This window comes from Megalops cyprinoides, chromosome 9 (genome assembly GCF_013368585.1).
Source record: "Megalops cyprinoides isolate fMegCyp1 chromosome 9, fMegCyp1.pri, whole genome shotgun sequence".
Taxonomy (NCBI): domain Eukaryota; kingdom Metazoa; phylum Chordata; class Actinopteri; order Elopiformes; family Megalopidae; genus Megalops; species Megalops cyprinoides.
The window spans coordinates 14,482,456-14,509,380 of record NC_050591.1 but is presented as its reverse complement, the minus strand read 5'-3'; the positions used below and the strand labels follow the sequence as shown (position 1 = coordinate 14,509,380).

Genomic DNA, 26,925 nt, shown 5'->3' with positions numbered 1-26,925 from the left:
ACTTGAGACAGGGGGTTTAAAGTCAGGACAATGCTACCCATCGACCTTCTTCCAGTTTTTTGCATGAGCTCCTCCCACTGCCTATATGGGTCATATGTAAATACAAAGCCAATAATGGCTGTCATGGGGGCAGGCACCCTCTAAGCAAATAAATGATGTAATGGAATGTCTGACCTCATCACTGTTGACAACTTTTCTTTTTTCCTGCCAGCCAAGTTTATTCAACAATAATCAAATGTGGTACCTCCAAGCCCACATCAGCCATCTTTTTATTGCACGGAGCTGAAACACACAACACCCCACTGTTCATGTGTCCACTTCTGCTGGAATGGTGCCTGGAAAAATTCTCAAGTGACACTTACAGCATCTCAAGGCAACTCAAATGGAAGGGCATGCTAAATTACTGAAAGCTGCAGAAGCCACACACAGGTATGCACACACTTTTTACAGATTGCCTCCTGAACTATAAACATGAGGCATTCTTTTTACAGTCCTAGACCATGTCAATCACTTCACCATAAACCATAATTATATCTATATATATGTATACTGTTTTTGCTCCAGCATAGGAAAAAGTGGAATCCCACACTATGCAGCAGCATAGCCAAGATGGTATATTGTGCAAACACCTCATTGTGTCACACCAACTTGATAACAAATAATTAAACAGTCCCTTTTTTTCTGCATTATATGCCACAGTGTTCTTTTATACAGTTGCTGGTTCATTGTTGTGGATTTCACACTGAAGCTGTACCGGTCAGTTCATTTCTGTATCTGAGAGCCTTTTCACCATCGCGGTGATGTCTGCTGATACAGTGTTCCTTGGCAGTGGAGTGGAGCCGATGTGCAGAGCTACAGACGGCGTTTCCTGATGGCACTGTCGGGAAGAGACAGAGAGAAGGACAGAGAGAGACAGAGAGACGAAGGACAGGGATGTCTGTAGATGGAGTGCACAGGAAGAGCAGAACGGGTGTGTTTCAACACCATCCCTCCAAGTTGAACAACAGCGTGTCATTGCTGGAGTAGAGTCCACCTCTTCATTGCCACAGACCCTCTCGGCCATCTTTCTCTCACATTACCAATAAGTGCAACAGGGGGATGACACGGCTAGTTAAAAAATGTCTTCCCGTCTACATCCAAGCCTGCCCCCTCCTCCAAACTCGCCGCCCCCCTCCCCCCCCGCAGTTAGGCAGCCCTCTCCAGGCGCCGGCGGGCGTAACCGTCGTAGACATCCTGGAACATGTCCCGGCAGGGGATGCGAGCGCCCAGCTTGGAGCAGATGAGGAAGGAGCCGGCCATTTTGCGGTGCAGGGAGTAGCTCTCCTCGGGTGGGGGCGTGAGGCGGTGCCGCAGCATCACCGGGATCAGGCTCTGGATCCGCTGGGTGGTGCTCTGCGTGCCAAAGTCGAAGGGCTCAGAGGAGGCGAAGGCCTCGCCCAGAATCATCACCGCCTCCACATGGGCCTCCTCAAATGCCTGGGAAGGGGGCGGGCGAGGGGGAGACAGAGGGGAGAGGGAAGGAGGAGAAGAAAAGGGAGGCACAGAGCCACAGAGGGAGAGTCGGGTAACAGGAGTGGGGAAAGTAGTATATGGTGTCATAAAACAAAGCAGAAAAGGATGAACGAGAGAAGAGAGGTTTCAGGCTCACAAGCTAAAGCAAATCAATGACTATCAATGACATTGAGGTTGCACCCATCAAAGCTATTTAGATATCCGTCCAAGCACCCAACCCAACCTTGGTTTCAAATCCAGTGAGGAACTTCAGGTCCTTAGACTTCTGCAGCACAGTGGCACGGTCTCCAACAGAGGCTGCATGCACGACCTGGACACACAGGTGGAGAGGGGCATTATTACAAGACAACAAGAGAAATGCAAACAGGGCCTGGTGCTCCACTCCTTAATCCCATCAGCCCTACTGATCCAGGACTGTGTGTAGAGCAGATCACACAATGTGTTCATTTGTGGATCACTGATCAGAGATTAGTAGGGATCACTTGGTAGGGACACAACCAATTAAGATGCCACAAACAGACACTTCGAATCCCATAATCTTAAACATACAATCCAATAAACTTCTTTACTTTCAATTGTGTGTAACTTATTACCATATATTCAAACAAACTAGCATTTTTTCCATTTCATATTCATGTTTCTTAGAGGACTTTTAGTGTCCATTAATGATAACTAAATTTGGTTATTTTCTAGTTGAAAAAATCCTCCTGCACTTAAAACAACACAGAAACACGCCTGTGAAAACAAACAGTATATGAGCCACTGCAAAGAGAGAAAAAGGAGCCCTACATTACAGCCTTAAACTAATAAAGGCATTCCTCCATTATGACCCTTCTTTAAAGATGGGCAGGTATGCCTACCTCTATGTAGTCATCAGTGAACTCCACGGAGTAGTCCCGGCATGCGCCGAAATCCAGGAGAATCACCTGGAGGAAGGAATACAGACAGCCTCAGCACGAACCAGAGCAACAGAAAGGTAGAGAGGACTGGTTTTCGCAGAGTCAGTCTAGAACAGGCCCTATTCTGTCCAAACCAGCTTCAAAGACAAACTACCTCAAATAAAAATTTTGCAAAAGGCTGGCACAAATGGTCATGAATTCATGAATAAAAATGGACTGAAGGCTACATAAATAGCCTTGAACAGCAGCAGCTAAAGCAGCTCTGCCCCTCATTATGAAGCCCTGTTTGTTTTGCCCAAAGGGAACAACCATATTCTATTACTATGTCAATGAAATCAATCAACCACATCTCGTCTGATAAAATAAAACCATCGGAGAGCGTGTTACATGGAAACAATTCAGACTACGGCATACATAAAGTGAAGTGGGTTGAACAAAAAGAGCAATTAAGAAGTGAGGGGTAGAGAAAAAAACAAATCACACCGAGTACAAGAAATAATGAGATACAGTCAAGCTTGGCTGGCTGGTGAACAAAGGAATGTTACAATTTACTACAACATCTTACAGTTACTTTTACATCATACAGAACAACCGTTGTTATAACTTTAAATCCACCTGGTCTGTTTGGTAGATCCAAGAATAAGTCTAACCCAACAGGAAATTAAACTGGGACAGATGCAACAAGCCACATTACTGTCAGTCATTAAATGAATACTGTCATTACTGACAGGGAAGGAAACAGTCAAGGATTAAACAAAACCATGCTGTCCTTCAGAGTCTAGCCAGTGAGCCATGAGAACAAGCTTGCTCTCACGCTGTCGGTTTGCCTGTCTTGCACAGGAGATGAATCTTGCATCGTCTGTTCAATATACAAAATAACAACAGCGCATACAACCACGCTGTGATCACTGCTGTACAACACCAAAAAACAGTCGCACGCTCACCTTGATCTACACACCGTAAAAAAGCATACGATAGAGCTCACGCTTCATTGAACATATGAGAACATCCAATATGTGTTTTAACCTTCAACATGGCACAGATATTGACATTCATTAGAAATGCTTATACAGCTCGTTTGATAACTGGACAAATGAACACAGCCTTTATTAACCTGTTTACTCACCTTGTTCCTCTCAGCATTGTAGAAGAAGTTGGCCCAGTTGGGGTCTGTCTGCATGAAGCGGAACTCAAACAGCTCTCTCAGACACAGCTGGAGGATGTTGAAGCAGATCTGGAGAAGACCAATCAAACAGTTCATAACTTCAATGACCAAAAACATTGCAAACTGTATCACAATGGCCAGACTGCAGCTGCTGTGATGACACTGCCACCTGCTGGTCCCCTCATGCCGCTGCACTGCATCCTTCACAATCTGCCACTGAATGCAATCCAAGCAAATCTAGATGGATCATTACAGCAAGTCAACCAGGTAACACTCATATAGTCACGGGCATTAATTATAATGATCCTTTAGGGGATCATCAACTCATAAAATTAGAAATATTTCTCATTACATTAATTTGAATGCCTTAAATTATATGACCCCACTCTCACTGCAGTTTACTGCTGATAATTAACTTTCACGTTTGGCCCAAGTTTTATTTTGAGTACAGAAGCTGGAACATGCCTTTCTTCATACAGATAAGAATGACAGGAGATATTCTTGTGACCGTATGTAGCCTGTGTAGGCTATAACCCCCTTTAGGCATCTCATGTTTTGGTTTTAATTTACAGACAATACGAATGACAAATTCTGAGCCTTGACTAAAACCATAATGGTGGATCAACCATGTAAAGGACCACAGAACAGCTGTTAATGTACGTTTTCAGAGGTGCAGTAAATGCTGAAATGCAGAAGAACAAAAGGACTGTATCCCACATACACTGGCTTACTTCTGAGGCAACGTTTTAGGCATCCATCCTCCTGACCTGCACCCACAACTGGATGACCATACAGAATGTGTCCTTCTGAGGTGCCTCAATTGTGTCCTTATATGCTTAAGTAGCGTGTTCTTCTCAAACTCTGCAGGAAGTCTGTGGCTGTTGCTTCTTCTGTGGTTGACAAGAAGTGGCTCCGATCTTCTTATGAGAATGGTGGACGGCAGAACTGAGAGAAAACCAAAGCCCTATACTACTCGTGTTTTATGTGGAATTATGTCTCGAGAACATTTTACATTATGCTATTAAGATAAGGAATTACCCAAATTATTACATTTTACTATATATATATATATATATATATATATATATATATATATATATATATATATAACATTTTCAATTTTATATAAATAATATATAATATTATTTATTATACAAAATCTCTCTTTCAAGCTAGCTAGTTACCAACATACCTTTAACCCACCTAGAAACCACCTAGCTCTCTACTGTACCTTAGGCTAAAAAAAAGTAAATTTTGCTGTTTTTATTATTGGTCCATATGAAATTTACCAGTATCTCTTCTGTGGGGAAACCATGCTGTATCGAGACTCAGTGATAATGCTGACCTGGCTTCAGGACCGCCCCAACTGCTGCCTTAGCAGAATTCAGGAGCGATGGAGACAACAGGTAGAATCCTTTCATTTGGGACACAGTTAATACTGTTTTAAGGTACGAAAACAAGCCTGTCACCATTCCAACCATTATGTGCGGTCAAAAAGTTACGACTGTATTTCCTCGCTTTAAGAAACAAGTCTTACATCTGCAAACAGGTCCTGCCTCTTTCAGTGGAGCGTTTTACTATGCTGCTGAATGAATAATAAAGATGCCCGGGGGAGGCGGTGGTGGAGGGGTATTCCAGGAAACGCTCACTTCAGTGATGCGTCCCAATTCCTCCGAACGCAGCATTACAGTTCCAGGAAATGGATCTGAGGTCAGAGGCTCGTAGTGGTGCGGTCACCAGCCAAAGTGAAGTAGGGGCTTTCTGGTTTAATGCAGACCTGCCATGACGTCAATACTTCGAATGGAGGGAGCACTCTGGGGACGACGGCATCAGCCACAGGAGCTGGGGACACCAGGGCAGCCCAGTGTGTGCCCACTCTTTGATTCTGAAGCCAGTCGGAGGGTTTCTGACTCTGCCATCACCAAATCTCCTCCAGAATACTTTGAACAAAACCTGTGCCCATCTACACCACTAGATCTGCGCTGTATCTGTGTCAGTTCTATACCTCAGGACATCAGTAAGCACCCGTGCAGTCCCGGCTCTCTGCAGACGGACCGACTGTGGGAGAGAATGTCCCTTCTCCATAATGGCACACCCCTGCAGGAGTGCCGTGGATACCCTGAGGTCATGTGAGGTCATGTGCTGTCAAGCGCAGCCTCACGCTCCGCCCACCTCATTCCGCGTCTCTTGGTCCAGATTGACGCAGGCGTCCAATGGCACTCCAGACACCAGCTCCATGGCCAGGACCCGGCTCCCGGTCAGCTCATCCACCACCTCTGGGACCTCGAAGTATGGGTCGCCCTCCAACAGCACCCTGAAACCGGACCAGCAGAGCTCAGCACCACTCAGACAAACTGAAAACACAACAACGCAAACCTCCTCTGCCACTCAGTACAGGCACTTCACCTGTGGGAGACAATGACAAAATGTGATTTGACCAATACAATCCTGCTTGAAATACCTCCAATTTAAGACTACACATATTAAAAGAATGTGATTTCGCAGGGCATGTGAGACCCTTTTAAATGGAGAGCACACCACCACATGTCCGTGTCATTTGCTTACTTCGTCCCATTCTCTGTGCTTGAGTTTTAGCGGGTAAGAGGTACATGACAGCTGTACGAACTGATGAGATGTTTTTAGATCCTGCCACAGAGCCTCTAATATGACTATGTTGCATCACAGAGATGATTTCATCCCTGTCCACACATCCCTGTGTCTTGTCTGATCTCATTATGAAGGAAGGATACAACACTTAATACAATTGCAATGACTAATAAATCCCGCCACTGCTCTCTGTATTGAGACTGTGGAGTGTGACATCTTACTGTGCCAGGCATGTCATTATTAACAGGTGGGGTTGATTTGATATGACTACCCTCTCTCTCTCTCTCTCACACACACACACACACACACACACACACACACACTTCCTCCAGGGCCGACCTGAAGCGCTTGGCACACTCCGCCTCTCTCTTGTAGTCGCACTCCCACGCCAGCTCCCTCTGAAGGACCTCTAGACTGCTGTCTGCAAACAAGCCTGGAAAAAAAAGAAGAGTGTGATTTCACAGCTGGCGTGAACACCCACACCAGTGCACCCCGGGGCATGAAGAATGTTCAGTGAGCAGAAGCGTGCAGAACAGGCGTGATCTTGAGGGTGTGACGGCGGAGCTTCACCTTCGGGTAGCACCACACTCATCTTCAGCACGGACATCAGGTTGTTGATGTCACTGTGGATGCTCTTTGCTACCCCGGGGTACTGGAGGTGAGACAAGGCCACCAGAACAGGGTTACTGGGACAAAAAGGCACCAGAGTACAGTCACAAAGACTCCAGCATGCAAGGACACAGAGCTGCCGGGACAAAGGGTTGATGGGACACAGGCTCACCAGAATTGTGTCACTGCAACAGCAAATTACAAGGACACAGTCCTCTTTCACAATGAATCCATATGAAGTCCACTTTATTCCAAAGTGCATTAACACACATATCTTGTGGGAATTACTGATCAAAATGTCTTTAAATGCATGTTTCCTGTTATCTTAATCAGGTGTTTCCAGTACTGTACTTCCAAAGACGGAGATCTCTTGCATAACACCATTCAAACTCATCTAATATATGCCGATTGCGAGACTCAAATAATGCTGGACAAATGGGATGGTGAATCCCAGGGGATGCCTACAGCCTCCATTTCTGTTGCTTTAGAGGACTGATCAGTGCTGCTGGGGTCTCCTCCGCTCACCTGGATCTTCATGGCCACCTCCCTGCCGTCGTGCAGCACGCCACAGTGCACCTGGCCAATCGATGCAGCTGCAAAGGGCCTCTCCTCAAAGGAGGCCAGCTTGTCCGTCCAGTCCGGCCCCAGCTCCTCCTCCAGCACTTTCTACATGCACAGAATTCATATGCAATGTCATCACGGGATCAGAAACCTTATGAACTTATAATAGGTTGTGGGAGTGACGTGTGTGGTGGGAACTAAGTTAGCAAAAAAACTACATCACTATAATAACTGTTTACATGGAGACACTGATGGTGGTTTCTGAATAATGAGAAAAATGAAATAAATATAATTAAATAAAAATATCCAAATAGAAGAGGTTACTACCTTTTTTTCTGCCAAATAATTACTGATTTGAATATGACAACAGATATGCTAGTGCTAGCACTACTGTCTGCTACTTTTATCGTTTAGGATAGACTGTTTATCATGTACCTCAATATTCCACAAAAAAGGTGCATGGAAGTAAAATAAACTGAAATACTAAATGAAATACACAATATAAATATAATGTTGGACAGATATAAAAAATTACTCCTACACGCATACATATAAATGAATTAAGTCGAAATGGCTCATGGCTAGAGCACATAATCTCTAACATACTCTCTCCCACACACACACAGACACACACACATGGCAGACACAGCACAGCTTACTTTCATCTGCCAGGAGGGCATGAAGTCTGCACTCTGTCTAACCCGCTCAAAGATCTTCTGCAGCTGGGGATTGATGAAGCTGTTATCTGGTAAAGACATTAAACCCTATAAGAGATTGCTGTGTCTTTGTCTTTACTCACATTTCCTATGCATCACACTCATTGTTGCAGCCTTTGAAGATTAGAACACAACATCACAACCCAAGACACAAACAATCTATCGTACACTTGTTACAAACATTTGTATCACATTGACATTTCATGGCACCTGGTAATGTATGTAATCAATACTTTATTTTCATTACTGAACACACTATTAACGAAACTACAATATTCGTTACCTCCTATGTTAGGAGATGAACAGTAAGTATATACAAGCCATCATCAGCCAATCAGGGGCGATTATACCATAGACTATGAAACAGATTTTGAAAACAGGAGTTCAAAATGCTGGCCTAACAAAAGGCTTTGTTGTATTTCTATCGGGGGTCTAGCCAATGGAAATATTTAGAACAAAATTCAGGCAGGAAGTATTAGTGGAAAATAACTCCTGACATATAAAGATGTAACAGGCATGGGGTGGGCATTCCCAGCAAACATACAATTTACAGCTGCCTGGTGAGGCCCGTTAATCTGGTGTGTGTTCAACACATCTGCCTAAACACGTTCTAAGAGAAGTTCAAAGGTTTATTCACTTCCAGAAGACTTACAACGATCAGTTACATGCATTAAGGATCGAGCCAGGCTCCCTCCACGTCATCCTCATGTTCTGCAGCCTTGTCTGAGGGTCGCTGCTCCCCTGACGCTGCGTCAGAGGAAGGGGGCGTACCTTGTATGCTCAGCATCTGTCCGATCTTCAGCGCCGCCCCCCGCACCTTGCACAGGGTGTCCACGATCCTCTCGGCGTTGGCCTCCGACAGGAGGGGCGAGTCCAGAAGGGCGCCCGTCTCTGAGAGACAGCACACAACAGGCTTAAGCACTAATCCCACTAAATTCTCCATTTCAGCTTCAATTTTAGCCAACACGAGTATTCCAAAATTCTGACTGCCTTTTGTGATTTTTAAAATGTTTTTTTAGAATAAAAAGTTCCTGTATTTGATATGGCTCAGTGTCAGGGGCAGAGCCGATGGCTCATTGCAGAGGGGGCGAGGACCTGTAGTGGACCCTTATAGAGCCTATTATAGGCTGTATGGAGATGCAAGACAGATCCAAGGGGAAACTTAGATTTCAGCACACCTCATTGCATTAGACCATTTTTAAATACCGCGGCTCCGTCAGCAGTGACTGTGATGGGAAATAAAACAAGACAGCCGGCGATCGCCTAGTTCCTACTTTGGGACTCAAACAGAGGGTGTAATTTTTCTGTCTGTACACTTACACAAGGATACTGGACAGCGAATAAAGTTTTCTGTAACTGTATTGTGTCCCTGCACATTCAATATAAATATAGCAGAGAGAAACTTAGCTAGGGGTCAGTCGAAACCATTACGCCCTCAGTCTGGTTTTTTATTTTTTTGCCGCAATCAAGACACACAAACAATCTTTATTCAAAATATTCAAATAAACAACAAAAAGCATGTTCAGTCAGACAGATTGGGCCCAAGGGGGGGCCCTTTGAAACTGGAAGAAGTGTGGGCCCGGGGCAGCCGCACCCTCTGCCCCCCCCCGCTCGCTCCGCTACAGCTCAGTGTCATAAAAAGGTATTGAAAGGTTACTTTCATATTTTTGGGAGATGCTGGATGGCTATTGGATTATAAATAATAAATCAACCAATCCCTTCAAATCAACAAACAATCTGCTGAACAAACTGATACAAACAAACCCACATGAAAATGCCAGGCTTCCAAGACTGACTGACGGTACAGATGCATTGTGGGGCCCTATCTGCCCCCCTGCCCCCCCCCCCCCCCCCTCCCCCCTCCACCCTCCACCTGCAGTACCTGAGCGCTTGCCTCCAAGTGACTGTTTGGCCACCTCTGCAATGGCTCCCAGACCCAGGCCCACAGCCAGACCTGCAGGGAGGTACAGACACAGGCAGGTCAACAGGCACAGCTTCAGCAAGGCAAGCCACCAGCAGCTTCACAGCACAGATTTCCATGGTGTACCATAAAGAGGAACTGAAACGTGTTCATCTCCATTACTAACTCTTTCAGGACAGCTTTTTAAGGACAAATTTGCTTCTTACAAATTCTTCAGAACTGCAATTTTGTGCCATTTGTAAGCTTCTGAGACTCGACAGCCATGAAATCCCTTCAAAACTCTTCAAAGGCCTAAGATGTGACTCACTCCTTTCACAGCAACACATGGTCTATACATGGCTGAGCTGACTAACAGGCAGGGTAAATTAATCCTCTTCAGGTCTTGATATCGGAGTACGAATTTCATTCGTTGCTGAAAATTTGTGTATTAATTAGGCTTAGGTAAACTGATCCTGGATTGGTTTTTGGCGTGGCGAATTTACCTCCAAAATTAACGAGGCGGCTGATGCGTGTGGCAGGGACTTTCCTCTCGCGGGCACGATCGCTAAGCTGTGGGAAGAGGCAAATCGTTAGCAAACAAAGCGAATCAATCTATCCAGTGTCTTCCACCTGACAATCTTTTAACAACTACCTTCCACTGTGGTTCCTAGTGATAAATTGCATTTTGACATAAAATAGCACCAAATCCATTCATAGCCTGGACAGAGTACATCTAAAACTTGGATCAATGATCAATTCAATGAAAATATTACTCACTTTTTTTAGCATATTCAATTTACCACAATTTTGTTGAGTAGCTCAACCAGTAGCCCCTCACCTTTTGTCTGGCTGGTCGGATGAGGGTCTCCCTGTCGGCTGCCTGCTTGGCCTGCCTGGCCTTCCTGATGTCCTCGGCCGTGAGCCTGCCAACTGCGGAGTCATGGAGGAACCTGGTGCCGCGCAGCACCGAGGTGTAGTGGAGGAACCTTGTGCTCTGGCCGTGCAAGCCTCCGGGCCCCCCCAGGCCCCCCGGGCCCTCCCACCCGGCCGCCTGGCGGGACAGCGGCTCCCTGGGGGCCCCGTCTGCCGCTTGGTCCTGCGAGATCCCCGGCTCCTGTGAGACTCCTTGGTCCTGCAAGACTCCCGGGGCCTCCTGCACGGCAAACTCGGGCGGCATCTCCGAGCCCATCGCCCACTTCGCTGCCTCATCCTGATCCATCTCCTCCCAGCCCTCACTGTCCGGGAAGTCTGGCTTAGGCGTCTGTATGGGGGAGGGGCAGAGCCAGGGCATGGGGGCAGGGTTCAAGTCTCAACAGATCCGTTTCATTACATCATGCCACATACGACAATAATGTGCACCAATGCAGTCATTTAGTAAACTGGCACTGGAGACAGCAGTTTTTCCACACAAAAAAACAAATATGTGTGCACAGATAAATTAATCAATATCCAAGCTGTAGGGGGAAAAAACCCAACAAGAAGAGGAACGAATTTCAAAGAAATGACGAGACAAGAGAGACACTTAATAATGATAAAGGTGATTAATCATCCTCACTATCATCAAGTTCATCCAACAGTGCCAGTGTGGACAGTCTTCACCTACCGTTCCGCTCCCCATTACTGTGCCCACGACACCCTCCACCGCCTGCTGTGCCACCTTGATCCCAGCACCCAGTGTGGAGTTACAGGCCATGAGCCTCAGCTGCTCCCCCTGCGTGGCCGCGAAGGCCGCGCCCACCCGCCCCGCCCCCCGCAGCACCTGGAGCACCTCCGACATCATCACTGCAAAGGGTGAGCACACAACATGGACGTGGGTTAGAATTTTCAGTAGCCAACTTTACGCAAACACAATTCACAAAGACTTGTCAGCAGTTTTATTCAGAGCATTACTGATTGAGGCTAGGTCTATTTCTGTTTCTCAAGTATGGCAATTTCGTCTTTTTTTAAAATTGCATCGCTCGAAACATCCTTCATTTTGGATACTTTCATACTGATTAGAAGGTGCAGCAGCTAAAGTGTAGGTCGCAGTGCATTCAAGGAGTACAGTATAGTTCACAAACACTTTTGCTCAGCAAACTGCATGACAGGCACACGACTACCCGTTCCAAACTGGCCGATACACCTGCAGAGTACTTCGAGATGTAGCTAGTTATGTAACACGTCGTAAATCTGAATTGAATTCTTGGTTGGAGACATTTCCTCGGGAGTGCAAATTCACTCTGTCACTGTTCTCCTAGACATTTCATTCCCAGCAATACTTTTTAGAATCTTCTGGAATTTAAGCTTCATACAATTCTAAAATTAGTGAAAAATACGTTAAGTTCATGCGTTTATGGACTTTACCATATTGTATATTGCCATGTAGCGTTAGCTAGCTAGCAAAATTTCCCCCAAGATAGCTTATTACTAGCTAGCTAGAGAAGCCATCGGAATGGGTTGACACTACTAAGTACAAAAACCCATCACACCTTTACATATTAAAACACATGCACTTACTGTTGATGAAAAATAAATACTGTACAGAACAATGTGTTCTGATTGTTCTATAGGTCCTGCCCTTCGCTGCTTTCCCCTCGCACTTCCTACGGAGCGCTGTTTTGCAATTGCTGCCGGACCCGGAAAGGGCGTATCATGAAATTTGAAGAACGTGACGCTCCTCCAGTTGTGTTGCAAGATACGGGTGGAAGGCGGGTATTCAAAAATCTTAACTTGACAGCCTGACGAGTTACCCAATTGTCGTATAGCACTGTGCACGTTTCCCTTGGTTGTCATGGTTTTAATAAAGTGATTGAACCTTAGGGACAACCAACTCAACCAATCAAGGAGGAAAAGGGCGTGCCTTGAGCGAAACAGCACCCAATAGCTGTCGACAAAATGAGTCGCGTGCTGAAATACACGTGTTTAGGAACCGTTACAAAACTTCAGCCCTGACTCGTAAAACACGGTTGTGCTACTGTCAAGTCTGCTTACACTGCTCAATGTCGTCGAAATGTAGTTGTGATCGACAGCCTGAACTGCATTTTGCGAATTCAAAGCAATTTCGTCACTTATGAGGAAAGTCGTAACTTTGCATTGTTAAAATATTTTACTTTTTATATGAACTCAACTAAAAACACGTAACAAGCTACACAGACAAATACTAGGAAGCAGTAATCATTCAAAGCAATTAGAGGTCAAAAATTACGTAAAGGCCAACAAAGAAAGTATGAATATATTTACCTCCGTATCCTTCAACCGGCAATTCTAAGTAGGCAAAAGCCAGGGTTTACCTTTGGAAGGCAGCAACCTACCCTCTACATACACGTTTGAATTATACAATAGGAACTAGACAGTGTGCTAGCTATTACATGAAATTTGTACCGCATCTTGAAGAATTTTGCATGTGCCTGGCTACCTTGCTACTCATCTGAACATTCCAGCTAGATAGAAAAACAAATAATGGACAATTGCTATTTAAAAACGTGTAGATGCTTAGCCAAGTAAAACGAACAAACCGAACCATTTTCCATTTCTCAAAAGTAGAAAAGAAATGTGTTTCAAAGAATATAAACACAATTGTACATTGCTTTTGCTTTGCTTGTGATTCGTTGTGCGCTAGACACTGTAGTGGCGGGTGTGAGCATGGTCACCTGTGTCCTTGCAAATGATAGGTAGTTCCTCTGGATAGGAGAAATTATGTTAACGTCCTTTAGTTTAAGTCTTCGGTCACAACGAAACACAGTTCTGTCGTTTGGCACGCAGAAGCCAGAGTTGCCGTCGGTCGAAGTGCCGCTGGTGGAGCTAAGGCTAAAACAAGACGCGCGTGGATGAGGAATGAAACGCTCGCTTTTCTCATTTAGCAGACGCTCTTATCCAGAACATCTTTTTCTTTCTTTTTGAAAGAATAATATTGGCTGCTCAATATAAGTGACACCAAAACAGTGCTAGTAGTAAGAATGACAGGTTTGCAGTGATAAAAGTCAAATGACAGTTGGTGGAAGATGGAAGGTTTAAAGGTCACAATATGTGTTTGCTGCCAGCAAAATGTCGTCCACGTTCAACTATAACCATTCGCTCATTTTCTATCTGTCTTTGCCTGCCTTTTTTCTTTGGACGTCACAAAAATGTCGGTACTCAGGTTGCCCTTGCTGACCTCTGCAAACAGGTTTGCTTCCACACTTGCAGGGAGAAGGATATAGCCACAGCCTTTACAACCACACCTCCATATAGCACAAGAAACAACTGGAGCATTCCACCCTCCCATACGAACAAGTAAGAGGCACCACAGCATTGTATGTACAAAAAATGGACACTGCATTTCACCACACGTCAGTGTGCATTAAAACCCTTCAGGAGGACCAACACAACTGAACCAAAATAAATGCACTGGCATGTTCTGCACAGTCTCTATGATAAAAGACATGAAGTCATGTGCCTGTTGTCAGTCCCAGAATACAGTCATTGCTGATCACCTACAGCAGCTTTAAAAACGTAACACACTGCTGCAGTCTCCCATTCTGAAGGAGCAGCGGTGGCAAAACACTGGTCTTTTGTTATAATGGATATGAAGCCTATGTCTAGCCAAAGTGCTGTCAGTGTGGAACATGTGAAAAGATGTAACCAGTGAAGATGGTATCTTTGATTTAAAAGGACAAATCAACACATATTGAGGTCACAATTTGAGGCCTTTCATAATTTAATGCCACACCTGAGGCCATCTCAATTAGTGGCTGCTTACTCTTCTTTGGGGAATGATGTCACATAAACATTATTTTCAATCGTTCTCAATTCTTTTAAGTAGTTATTGACAATTATTTTAACTATTAACATCAATCTTTTGAAACAACCAACAGCAATGCATTTTCACTTGAGTAATTTTAGTATTTTAGAGCTTTTAACTTGTGAGTCGCTTTTTACAAAAGCATCAGCCAAATGGATAAATGTAAATGTAAATGTTATGCCTGGGAATTCTGTCTCAATATGCCACAAATGTATCAAAGCCGAAAATTCAAACTCAATACCTAGACCTTCACTCAACATGATACAAATATTTAAGTGTACCCACCATAACTATATATATATTTTTTTTAATTAATTGTACAAAACAGACATACAATTTAAGCAAAGTTAATTACAGGAAAAATTATACATTTGATGTTTACTCTTAAACGAGACAGGGACTCATCCGTAAAGCACTGATGTCATCCTAAATATAACGTGTCTATTTAAGGAGACACTGTCACAGACTGAAAATCCATGCCATGGATGGAGAAGGCTCAGGCCTCAAAACTCCAATTTGTTTTTCCTGCATCATGCCACAAATAGCACAATGTTATGCAGTGGTTAAAATCTCCTTTTTTAGCAGGTGTTACACAATGAGTTATAGCTATAAGTTAAGATGTTAAGATTAAGTTAAGATGTGTCAAGGAAAAACAGTTAAATGCAATGTGCGTGCCTTAAAATGACTAAATGTTATTTCATTTGTGGAAAGAACCTATTCTGAGTGTTGTCTATAATATAAGGATAAGATACCCTATACTGTATCCACTCATTGTTTTACTAGGGGTGACGGGCTACAAGTATTAGAGGGCCTGTGTAGCGCTGCCTAGGAGCAAAAACAAGTGGTAACAATACTGACAGTGGCTGTGAGTCAAGTATTGCCAGAGTTGGGGCATAGACTTAAATGCTTAAATGTTTTAGTTTGTCTAGTCTTCATACTGCGAGTGTCTTGTTGAAAACTGTGTATAGTGAATTCAGCAAGTTTGCATGGGATTCAGGGACATGTAAACCTGTAAATAAACTGCAGGCATTTTTTTTCCAGAATCTTGTCTCATGTTCCTCATTAACATCTCTACTGTCTGCCACCCTCCCACAGACACCAAAATTAGTTTAAAAGGCATAGTGTTGTGCACTAGTTCATATCAGTGTTGATAGGCGGAGAAGGCCTGAACTAGAGGTTTGCAATTATGTTTGGACTACCCACAGGAAAAAATACAGAGGGGTGCAATTGCAGCCCACGAGGATGCACAAAAAGTCATAAATACTGTGTAGACATCGGGATATACTGAGACAACTGGGGGTGCACTGAGGTTGTTTGTTTTTGTTATTAGTTTGCAAAAATAAAAATTATATTCAGGATCACAGTGTGAAAGGTGAAACATAATTGGCAAAGAAATTAACTTACCTTTCATTCTAATACAAATGTTTAAAAGGTGAACTCTTTTGAAGTGTTCTGAAGCCAACATGGGCAGCAAAGTGAAACAGTAGAAAACAATGACAAGTGAACAGACATTTTTTCCCAACTATACACTAGACTCAATTGACCAAGTGCTGCCTTGTGTAAGACTGATACACTAATTAGAATGGGTGAATTCAATTTTGCCCCAACTTTGGTTTAAAGATAAACACAAATGTTTAACTTGCCTTGCCTGACCAGCTTGCAAAAGGATGTACATGCTGTCAGGACGGAGGAGACCGGATCAAGGGCAGAAGTAATAGCCTGTTCAATCCCCATCAATCTCTCCTGAACCGCTGTAGTTCTAATGATTCCTTTACTTTTTAATACACTATCCTTGATTATAAAATACATGTCATTGGGAAGAACATGGTAAATAAAACATATATAGACATGGAAAAAAGTGACATGTGGCCAAAAATTGTTTTCGAGTTTCACAGTGTGACAGAGAAGAACTCAGTGAAGATGAGATGCCATTGCTTTTCGGATCTTTTAAGACCTCCCTGGTCCCTGTGTTTGTTACCCTAGGATTAAGCTAGGGTAAGACAGATATAACCATTTCTCAGTTGTTCGATCTTCTGTGCTGTCCCTCGGAAGCAGGCATTTGCTTGCTAAAAAGCTCTACTTTAAGATAGAAGTAGAATAAAGTAGCAAAACCACCAATCAGACAGGTATACACGACGTGACGATGTTCAGGTGCACTGACATCGAACAGTTTGCGGCGCAGTAACGCTTTTGCAACTCGCTAGGAAATTGCGAACCCCAGGACCCGCAAGCTGGGAGGCGGGTAAAGAAGGGGGGAGGCACGGGGCAGCCATATATGGGCACGCCATAGACTCTGCCTTGTTATTGGCTGTTGACCCTGCGCAGCTGCCTGTCAACAAGATGGCCTTCCTCTCCGCTGCTTCGCTTTGGCCGATTATTTTGGTTATTGGGAGAACGAGCTAGCATAGTAGTGTTTGGCCTGTGTTGATCCCGACGTAGGGCAACCGGGATCCTGCCAACAGAATCTGTCACATTAAACATGGAGGTTAATGCTAGGAAACGAGCTGCATTGTAGGGGAGTGGATTAGGCCACAGTATTGGCCCAGGGGTCATAACTTGACGGTACAATAGCTCGCTGGTTTCGTGGGCAAACTGAAAGTAGATATTTCTACCTGGACGTAGCTGGCTAGCCATCCCCTTCCTCCCTTTGCTTCCTGTTGCTAGCTTCCTAGCTAGTTTGTTGTGTTGAGGAAAACAGGCCGAAGAGCCGGGACCCTGGATTTATTGCTACCTGGAGACACCTTTTGCGAGCGACACAACTGTCGGGACCCTGGAACAAAAGATATCGCTAACTTAGCAAAGAGGTACGGTCAAAAACCCATTTTATTTTCAGACATTTTTAGCTATTTAGCGTTAGCTATACGATCAATATAAATAAACAGTACAGCGTTTACCCATACTAGATGGAATTAGCAAAGCGTCTTCTACTAGCTAGCTAATGGCTAACGTCAGCAGTTGACTGCAAGCTGCTCGCTATAGTGAGCTATTTTGGTTTCCTTTGGACTTACTGACAGCAAGTGTGGGCCCTTACAAAGTCTAACGTTGTTCAAAAAGTAGCTTACTAACTAACGTTAGCTACTATTGTTGAATATTGATTGGCGTTACATGTTTGTAAATCGTGTGCTAAATGATTTAGCCGTCCAGGTAGCTGGAGGGTTCTGTTATATTCGCGTTGTCGTGTGAGTTAGTCAGTGTAAGCTAGGTAGTTAAAAGGAAACGTTAACGTTAATGATAAACATAGCTACAGTGTACATGAAATGTTTAAAACAGCCGTGTAATCGGATTTAACGTTACATCGGTAGATTGCGGAAATTAACCTCAAAGTTGCAGGTGTCAGAAACTGTCATGAACTAAACTACCCAACACCTTGTTTGCAACCGAACTAACTAGACTAGTTAGCTAGCTAGCTAAGTTATCTTAACATTATCTCGGTAATAGATTTAATTGTTAGCATTAATAAAAATGTGAATTAACACCATTGGGAATTGTGATTAAGTCTCTAGTTAATTGACCTAGCAAGGTAGCTAGCTGTTGCTAATGATAGCTACCTAGTTGGCTAGGTAAAGAATAAGTCGAAGCGTCATTTGAATAGAATCGGGAAAAGTAGCTAATGAGCTAATGTTAATCAGCTGTTCGACGGCAGAAAAAAATGTAAACACCGTATGAATCTGTTTCTTTATGAGTTACCTAGCATTGTTTTAAGTTTGAAAAGCTAGTATGTCCATCGGTTCAAACAGCCAAAACATGTCTCCACAACACAAGAATGTAGCCACTTGGCAGACGTTGACTTGTCCAGGTGCTTGCTAATCTAGCTAGCTAATCATTAAATTAAGCTTTGGCATGACCACAACATGACACTCTTCGTGCAAACATTTGGTCTGTGACAAGGCTTCTCAAAAACAACTGTAGCTATGCTACCTAGTTGAATCACCTACATATCAAATATATGGTACCGTTTATTGTGATGTAGGTAGTTGTCTTAAAGCATGCGGAAATAGCATGCACCAAGTTTTAAGTTTTTCCAAAATGAGGCAATGTAATTAACTAGACCAGCTTTGCAATTGTCGGTGTGACTTTTATAGTGTTAATGGCTAACAGGATACGGTAAGGTGGTTAAAATATTAAGAGATCGTGTTTGATGGTAGATACGTGTCCATACACGTCTGAAAAGCAAACACTTCCTGCCTTTTGCTTCCTTGCCTTTACCTCCCGATCGTGGAAGTGTTTGTTTAATACACGTTTTGTGTTTGAGGTAATATATTTGAGCTTAGACTAGCTAATGATATCTGTAAACTTATTGTAGGTACTGTTGGGCTTAACAAAGTTTTGCCTGTTCACTAATGAGGAATTGATACAAACCTGTTGGAGAGCGAATAATGCAATCGTAAAATAGGAGTCTTTTTATCAATCAGATTACCGAAATTACAATGACCACTCACTGAGTGATCAAAGTCCATTGCTTGTAGTCTTGAGAAAACGCATTTCAAAACAGCCAGACACCACAAAGATATATTGCTAGCCCTGCTAGGACAGTTCGATAGTGTGGAAACACTGAGTCTTTGAATTAGCTGCATTTTAAGATGTTAAACTGGTAAATCAGTGTTCTTGGCTCTGTTTACACATTAATCACACTACAGTCTCACTCATTTTGGGTGTTACATAAATGTAAAACTGCAGTTTGCACCTGACAGAAATTGTTCTCAAAAGCGAGTTGCAGTTTCACTTTTGAGGGTGACAGAAACCATCAACGGGGGCTTTAAGTGTGAAACTCTGGCCCGAGGAGCAAGACTGATCAAAGCACGCGTTACCTCTCGGAGGGCACCATAATGCTGCAGTCTCCAGTCCTTGGCCAGACCCCTCAATTGCCAATTTAGCATTTATTTATCTTTGCGCCCCCCGCTTTGTGACAAAGGGGCCTTCTCGATTATTTAATCGTGGATGGGTGGAGTGAGTGTCGCAGGGACCATTGTTCAGGGAAGCAGGGAGTAATGGGTCTTTCCTGCTGCCCTCCGACGTCCGTATTGTCTCCGCCAGAGCTGAGATGGAGAGAGTCAGCCGCGGTGATAATTTATCACCTCCGTATGCAGTCTGTGAGCCTCAAAGGTTCTGAAAGAGAGAGAGAGAGAGAGAGGGAGGAGGAGGAGGAGGAGGAGGAGGTGTGTGGGGGCCGCTCTGAATTGGACAAGATGAGTTTGGAATGAGGCACTTTGGAGAGGTCAGTTTGGGAGGAGGCAGGCCGACTTTTCAGATTACCGGCTTAAACGTGGTCCGATTATCAAGTCGAAGCTTTTGGGGAGGGCCCGTCAGCTGTTTTTCCCTGTGTGATCAGAATAAGAGAGCCGCCATTTGGGAGCGCATCTGTGGCTCAGCCCCTCGCAAGAGGAGCGTGCTGATGACACATCTGCTGCATTGCATTGACTTGAGTGAGGTCACGGGGAGAGAGTTCCCTCTTACAAGCGCAGCACGGCCGCAGGCCAGGATGTGGTGCCAGTCAGGTTTGGGTATGGTACCGCTCCTGGTGATGCAACTTTTTTTTTTTGTTATGGCGCAGAGGCTAGGCCAGGATTTTGCAGATTATGTAAAAAGCTTAAACCAGCATTAATTTGCAAGAATTGTTTCAAATAAGAAAAAATGGCCTTATCATAGGTTATTTTTGTTGCTGGGGAAAGAAGCCTTACCTTTGCTTTTAGTATTGACAAATGGAGACTGAGGTCTTTTGTGGAGATGCCAGCTGATTCTGTGGTAATATGTGGGATGTAGACCATTCGGCATGATACAAATTTTCCAGTATCTGTCTGTTTTTAATTTCTTTTTATCTCTGTCTTTCTCTCTCTCTCCCCCTCCTTCCAAGTCTCTCAGCACTTATTGAAAACATCTCAATACTGTACTACCTCACAACTGAGGTCAGCAATTTAAAATGGGAGCGAATTTGGCTTCCTCAGGGAATTCCACACCACTTCTGCCAAGGGGAAAGGAAAAAAGGATTCTTCATGGCAATAACCGTAGACCTTTGCCCCCTTGGGGTTTGGATCGGGGCCACGTCATCAGTTCCACACATTTAGCATGGCACAGCGACGTACAACACAAGGGCACAATCCATTCGGTTTGTCTCATGTTCCGTTTCAGTTCTCAGTGAAATCGACACCCGCTTATCGCAATGCAGAGCCCTGACGCTGTTAGTTACTGGTTGTCCTAAACCATTTGGCTTCTGGGACGACACTGGTGTTGCCTTGGGTTCGTATCTGATAAGCTGGCGGGCCGGAGCGCAGGTGACAGCCAAGCCCTGATGGACTTGTGGTACCTGAGCCCACACCAGCCGCTTGGACAGAGACAGTGAGAGGAGCGTTCAGGCTGCAGCGCTCCCTGGTCACGCCGCTCTGGCACTGATAGCACAGGCTCTCAGGAGGCCAGCGGGTCGGCGCTCCCCTGTATTGAGGAGCCTCGTTGGCGGACAGGAGGTGAATAATGGATGCGCGTCGATGGACCCTCCCGCCGGCCCGTCCGCCAGGCAGGGCCTCTGCCTCAGGCTGGCCCGGCGGACCCGAACGCAGGCCGCTCAGGACCGCCCCGGCCCGCCGGCTCCTCCCTGCCGCTCTGGTGTCGAATCGCAGCATTCATGCAGATAAAAGAGAGATAATCATTTTAGACTGTGCAGAGGAGAGCTTTTCTGTAATGTCTCCCAATCTTTTTATGCAACGAGGGAGGGAGTGGGCGAGCGAGCGAGGGAGGGAGAGACAGAGAGAGAGCGAGGGAGGGAGAGACCGAGATAAAATGGATGGAAATGGCGGGAGGATCCGGGTTTCACACACAAAGTAAAGGCATGACAGCAGACTGGTGGCTCAGGCCGTGCGATTATAACCCGCTCAAGGGGAGTGTCTGCGGGCCGAGTGGGAGGCAGACTCGGCTTACGAGCCAGCGCCGGCAGAGAGCGCCGAGGATAGCCGACTCGCAGCGTCCTCACGCACACTAACAAATGCGTGCCAAGGTGCACTTCGCAAGTCACGCAGGCATTCACGACCACATGCAGCACCAGCTGCACGCCAACACCAGCGGGGTATGCCAGACAGGACGGGCAACCGGCCATTTCACCTCCCCCACGTAAATGTAAATTCATTCTCCGCTTGGTGGTGTTTGGATATCCTTCTCCCTGAGCACCAGGCACTTTGTTATCTGGCTCAGTTTAGCCCTCAGAAGTTGCAGAAGTGATCACTGGGTCTGGTGTGGGTGCTGAATGATATTTGTCATTACGTTCCATTATTGTCATTTAGCAGATTCTCTCATCGAGAATCACCTCTGTCACAAGTTTTATACAGCTGGATATTTACTGAGGCAATTGCGGGTTAAGTACCTTGCTCAAGGCTACAGCAGCAGTGCCCCAGTGGGGTATCTTGTTTGTGCTCATTGTGAGCGCCGGAGCCACCTGACCAGCACATCTGATCAGATCTCCGAACAGGTGGCCACTCTGTCCCGAACCTCCGGTCCACCCGTTTCCTGGCCTGTTGGCAGGATAATGCGGATGCCAAAGAGGCTTGATAAAGAGCTTTGGCCGTGAAGGTAAACTGCTTTAGCCTCCTTGAGAGTGATGGACGGCCATCGATCTTCCCTAAAAACAGTGCAGAAGGCGCTCCTCCGCACCGCGTCAGCTCGTTCACCCCCGGCCCCTTTTGAAGCGCGCAGAATCCATTAGGCACTCTATTCCCCCGCTATTGACGGGCTAAATACGGAGGGCCTGAAATGGAGCCGTTTAATTAATTCAAGACCTCCAGGCTGAGAATTGCTCTTACGGTAACCTGCGGTAATTGGTAATCGAGTTTGGCCTTTGAGGCTGGCTGCTGAAGGGGTGCTCTCGCGCAGTCTCTGAAGAGTGTCTGGGATTAAAGGGCCCCTCGGAGCGCGGGGGCGGGGAGCGGGTACGCAGGCCCTGGGGTGACTCCTCCAGCCAGCGCTCTCACACACTCCGGATCTCTAAAATCATACCTGTGCGTAGGCGAACTGGAAGTACTTGCCTTTAGCTGCATCATTTTCCCCAGACGTACATCTGATTGAGCTGTTAAGGTGTCTTGCATGCGTTTGTCTGCCGGCTGTTTCTCGTATTTCCAGCTGCTGCTGTGTTTTTTGGTGTTTCTGGGGTTCAGATGTTTTAACTTTGTATCTCGCAGCCTTGTCTTAAGTTCCTGTGGTCTGGCTTGCGCAGTGAATGCAGAAGGTGGAAGGTTCAGCAATCAGTGCTGAGGCCAGCAATCACGTTCTGTCCTTCTGACCGCTGGTCTTCTCTCTTTCAGGTCGCATGTGCCCCTCTCTGTGGTGGCGCCCCCTGGCCAGCGCAGTGAGTATGAGCGGCGAGGGGCGCAGCGGCTCCCCAGCCTAAGAGAGGACGGGCTCCCGGCCGGCCTGTGATGGACCGCGACACCTTCTCCCACATCCGGCTGTGGTGCCCCCGCCCCTTCGGCACCTACTCCCAGAACAAGCCGCGGGGCGGGGCCGGTGGTGGGGGCGGGGCGGGCAGCGCGGCGGGGACCTCCCTGTGCAAGGCCGACGCAGCGGGACGCGCCCCCTCCGAGGCCGGGGAGGAGCAGGAGGAGGATGCGGGCTCTGAGAACACGCCCCCGGACCTGGACCCGGACCCGCCCCTGAGCCTGCCTGCTCCGCCCGCCCCCGGCCCCGCCTCCCCCGGCGCCAAGGTGGAGGACGGCCGGGTGCTGCTGGACACCTGGTACGTCATCAAGCCGGGGAACACCAAGGAGAAGATCGCCTTCTTCGTGGCGCACCAGTGCAGCGGGGCGGGGCTGCCGCGGCCCAGCGCCATGAAGGTGAAAGGGAACTGGGCCACCGACTGCACCAAGGCCAAGCGGCGGCGCCGCTGCTCCTCCTACGACCCGCCCAGCCGGGCGCGGGACGCCGCCCTCGAGCCGGGCCCCGCCGAGCCCCCCGCCCCGGACGACGCCCAGACGGCCGGCGACACCGACCTGCTGTCGGTGGCCGAGATGGTGGCGCTGGTGGAGCAGCGGACCGCCATGGCCCTGCAGGACATGGTGGCTCAGGGCTCGCCGGCCCTGGGCCACGGCCACAACGCCACCCTGCGGGGCTCCGCCCCCGACCCCGGCCCCGTGGTGTTCATGTCTGAGCCGCCCGCCCCCCGGCCCTCCTCCCCCTCCGCCCTGGAGCAGCAGCAGCAGGAGTCCCGGCGCGTGGCCCAGGCCGTCGCTCACTTCGAGTCCCAGCAGCAGCAGCAGCTGGAGGGCGGACTGCTGCGGGCGGGGGGCGGCCCGCCGGCCAGGGAGGGCGAATGCCTTGGGGAGACGGGGACGGGAGGCTCACGCACCCGCAGCGAGGTGAGGATCGCGTTCCGCGTGTCCAGCCTGGACCCCCGCTCGCAGTCGGAGCCCGCCGGCCGGCCCAGCTGCATGTTCATGAGCTGCGGGGGCGGCGGGGGTCAGGCGGGCGCACGGGCCAAAGAGAAGATCACCTGCGACCTCTACCAGCTGGTCAGCCCCTCCTCCCGGGACCCCGGCCGCCTGCTGGCGTCCTCGCCCAAGGCCGACCCCCGCGGGGAGGGCGCCCCCGAGTGGCCCGCCGGAGCCGCCCCCGGCGCCGACCCCGCCCAGGAGAACGGGGACAAGAAGGGCGCGGCACGGGAGCGCGTGACGGGCTTCCACGTGGAGGTGGTGGTGACGGGCGCCGTGGACCAGTGCGTCTTCTACGGCAAGGACAGCACTGAGAACGTGCAGGAGGAGACGGTGTGCTTCGCTGTGGCGGGTGGCGGCGCCGGCCCCGCCCCCGACGCGGGCGAGGACCCGCCCCCGGGGCAGCTCTTCTTCCTGCAGGCCCCCCGCCCGGACGAGGACGGCGGTGGGGGCCTGTGCTCGCTGGACTGCGCTAACAACAACGGCCCCGCGGGCGGAGTCGGCGGCGGCGGCGCGGGCACCCCCGAGCGGCCCTCCTCGCCCTCGGCGGGCCAGGACGAGCGCCCCGACACCTCCCTGTGCCGCCTGTACCGCCACGTCTCGCACGACTTCCTGGAGATCCGCTTCCAGATCCAGCGGCTGCTGGAGCCGCGGCAGTACATGCTGCTGCTGCCCGACCACATCATGGTCAACATCTTCAGCTACCTGCCCACGCGCTCGCTGGCCGCCCTCAAGTGCACCTGCCACGACTTCAAGGCCCTGATCGAGACGTACGGCGTGCGCGCCACCGACTCGCGCTGGAACCAGGACCCGCTGTACCGCGACGACCCCTGCAAGCAGTGCAAGCGGCAGTATGCGCGCGGCGACGTGTCCCTCTGCCGCTGGCACCCCAAACCTTACCACCACGACCTGCCTTACGGACGCTCCTACTGGATGTGCTGCCGGCGCACCGACAAGGACACGCCCGGCTGCCGGGTGGGACTGCACGACAACAACTGGGTGCAGCCCTGCGAGCTGGTGCAGACCCGCGCCAAGAGGGAGGACGGGAGGTGAGGGGGGGTGGGGGAGCGGCCGCCCCGCCCCAATCCCCCACCCCCACCACCACCTGCTCCGTTCTCACAGCCAGGGTAGGGCAACTTCTCTTTCCATCTGACTTTTTTTTCATCCGGAATCATGTCTGTCCGCACTTCAGTTCTGTTCACGCTGCAAGAATTTTGATCCGTGTTCTGTGCAAGCCAGCGTCCAAACTCCAGTCCTTTTGGATTGTAACTGCGCGGCTCCGTCCCGGTGGTCAGCCCCCTGAGTGGGGGGGTGGGGTGGGGGGGGGGGTGACCCCCTGACCCTCCCGGATCGCAGAAAGCCTCGTCCTGCAGCTCGCCCAAAGCTGTGTGTCCTTAGAGGGAGACGGAGGGGTGGGAGGGCGTTCGGCGAAAATGCTTGATTTAAAAAGAAAAAAAGACGCCACCAATAGCAAAGGGGGGGGTGGGAAACAAGGAACAACTGGATGTCATTTTGTAAAGATGGTATGTTTGATTGCTTGATCATTTTCATGTGTGTATGCATTTCTTCTCTCTCTCCGTGCTGGTTTTATTTTAATGGACATTGTCAAGCCCCTCCCGCCACCACACACACACCCCCACCACCCCCGATAAAATTTTTTTATCCACCTTTTGTATTTTTTTGGCCAGACCTTTTCCCGAACCAACCCCCCCCCCCTCCCCCCCCCAACGCTGGCCGGCAGAGGCCACCCCTTGCCAAAGCCATCACTCACTCTGCGTGGAGGGGGGGAGACACGGGCCACCGAACTCTGAACACCAGCTTCCAGCCTTAACCCTTACAGGCCCCCACGCCATCCCTCCAACTGCAAAAATCTGTCTACGGTTGAAACCCACTGACCGGGGGTAGCGGGAGACTCCTGTAGTGTCCTGAGCTATACACTGCTACTGGGAATTTCTGCTTCTCGAATAAACCCAAGTGATTAAAACTGGTGTCCACTGTGACGTGTCTTATTGCGAGGTATTTAGATTCAGGCTTTTTTTCCTTTTCCCCCTTGCTTGTGTGTCCTGGGACAGCTTTGATGCATAGCTGGGAACTCTGCACCGCCGAGCGCTCTGAAGCAGCTTGTGGAAGTCCCGAGGGCCCCCCTGACCCGGCGCATGGCGCAAAAATTTCCCTTAACGGCTGCATCCCGCCAAGAGTGTGGTTAGATAAGCAAGCGCTCATTTAAAAGCTTGAGGTTGAGATTAAAATGGCCTCTCTGGAAGCGTCTCAAGCGTTTTCATATTGTGGTGAGGCCTTGTATGGATCCCTGTCCTGATAACAGTGAGAGGAATCGCTCTCCTCGCCCGCTTTCATCCTTTGCCAGCGTGTTTCCCCACCTCACAGCCATTTTGTTTCAGCGTGCTCAGTTTCTGGTGGACAGGTGCTGACTCTGACAAAGCCAGGTTAACTCCCTATACTGTATTTGCATATCATCACAGTACAACCAAGTTCACTCGTTCCACTGATACTGTTAATCCTAATACTGCTAGGGCGGCAGTGTAGCATAGTGGTTAAGGAGCAGGACTTGTAACCGAAAGGTTGCTAGTTCGATCCCCGCTGGGACACTGCTGCTGTACTCTTGGGCAAGGTACTTAACCCACAGTTGCTTCAGTAAATATCCAGCTGTATAAATGGAAACATTGTAAAGAACTGTAACCTATGTAAGTTGCTTTGGATAAAAGCGTCTGCTAAATGAATAAATGTAAATCCATGTAGTGTAATTATACCTGTGTGGAAAACATAGGCCCAAGT

The 26,925-nt window shown here is 47.8% G+C and overlaps 2 protein-coding genes across 2 annotated transcripts; one reads left to right on the top strand and one right to left on the bottom strand.

The window, feature by feature from the left end:
• Nucleotides 1-209: 209 nt before the first annotated feature.
• coq8b (coenzyme Q8B) lies at nucleotides 210-12,526 on the bottom strand. Its single transcript, XM_036536753.1, has 15 exons — nucleotides 12,466-12,526; nucleotides 11,573-11,751; nucleotides 10,808-11,230; nucleotides 10,473-10,539; nucleotides 9,952-10,023; nucleotides 8,841-8,960; nucleotides 8,013-8,098; nucleotides 7,318-7,458; nucleotides 6,754-6,835; nucleotides 6,523-6,616; nucleotides 5,749-5,890; nucleotides 3,538-3,645; nucleotides 2,373-2,438; nucleotides 1,736-1,822; nucleotides 210-1,476 (listed from the first exon to the last, which is right to left on the bottom strand). Coding segments are annotated over exons 1-15 (1,959 nt in total). The 5' UTR covers nucleotides 12,467-12,526; the 3' UTR covers nucleotides 210-1,185.
• Nucleotides 12,527-17,049: 4,523 nt separating this feature from the next.
• fbxo46 (F-box protein 46) lies at nucleotides 17,050-25,814 on the top strand. The gene is made up of 2 exons (XM_036536635.1): nucleotides 17,050-17,532; nucleotides 23,011-25,814. The coding sequence occupies exon 2, from the start codon at nucleotides 23,125-23,127 to the stop codon at nucleotides 25,183-25,185; it is 2,061 nt and encodes a 686-aa protein (XP_036392528.1). The 5' UTR covers nucleotides 17,050-17,532; nucleotides 23,011-23,124; the 3' UTR covers nucleotides 25,186-25,814.
• Nucleotides 25,815-26,925: the final 1,111 nt, after the last annotated feature.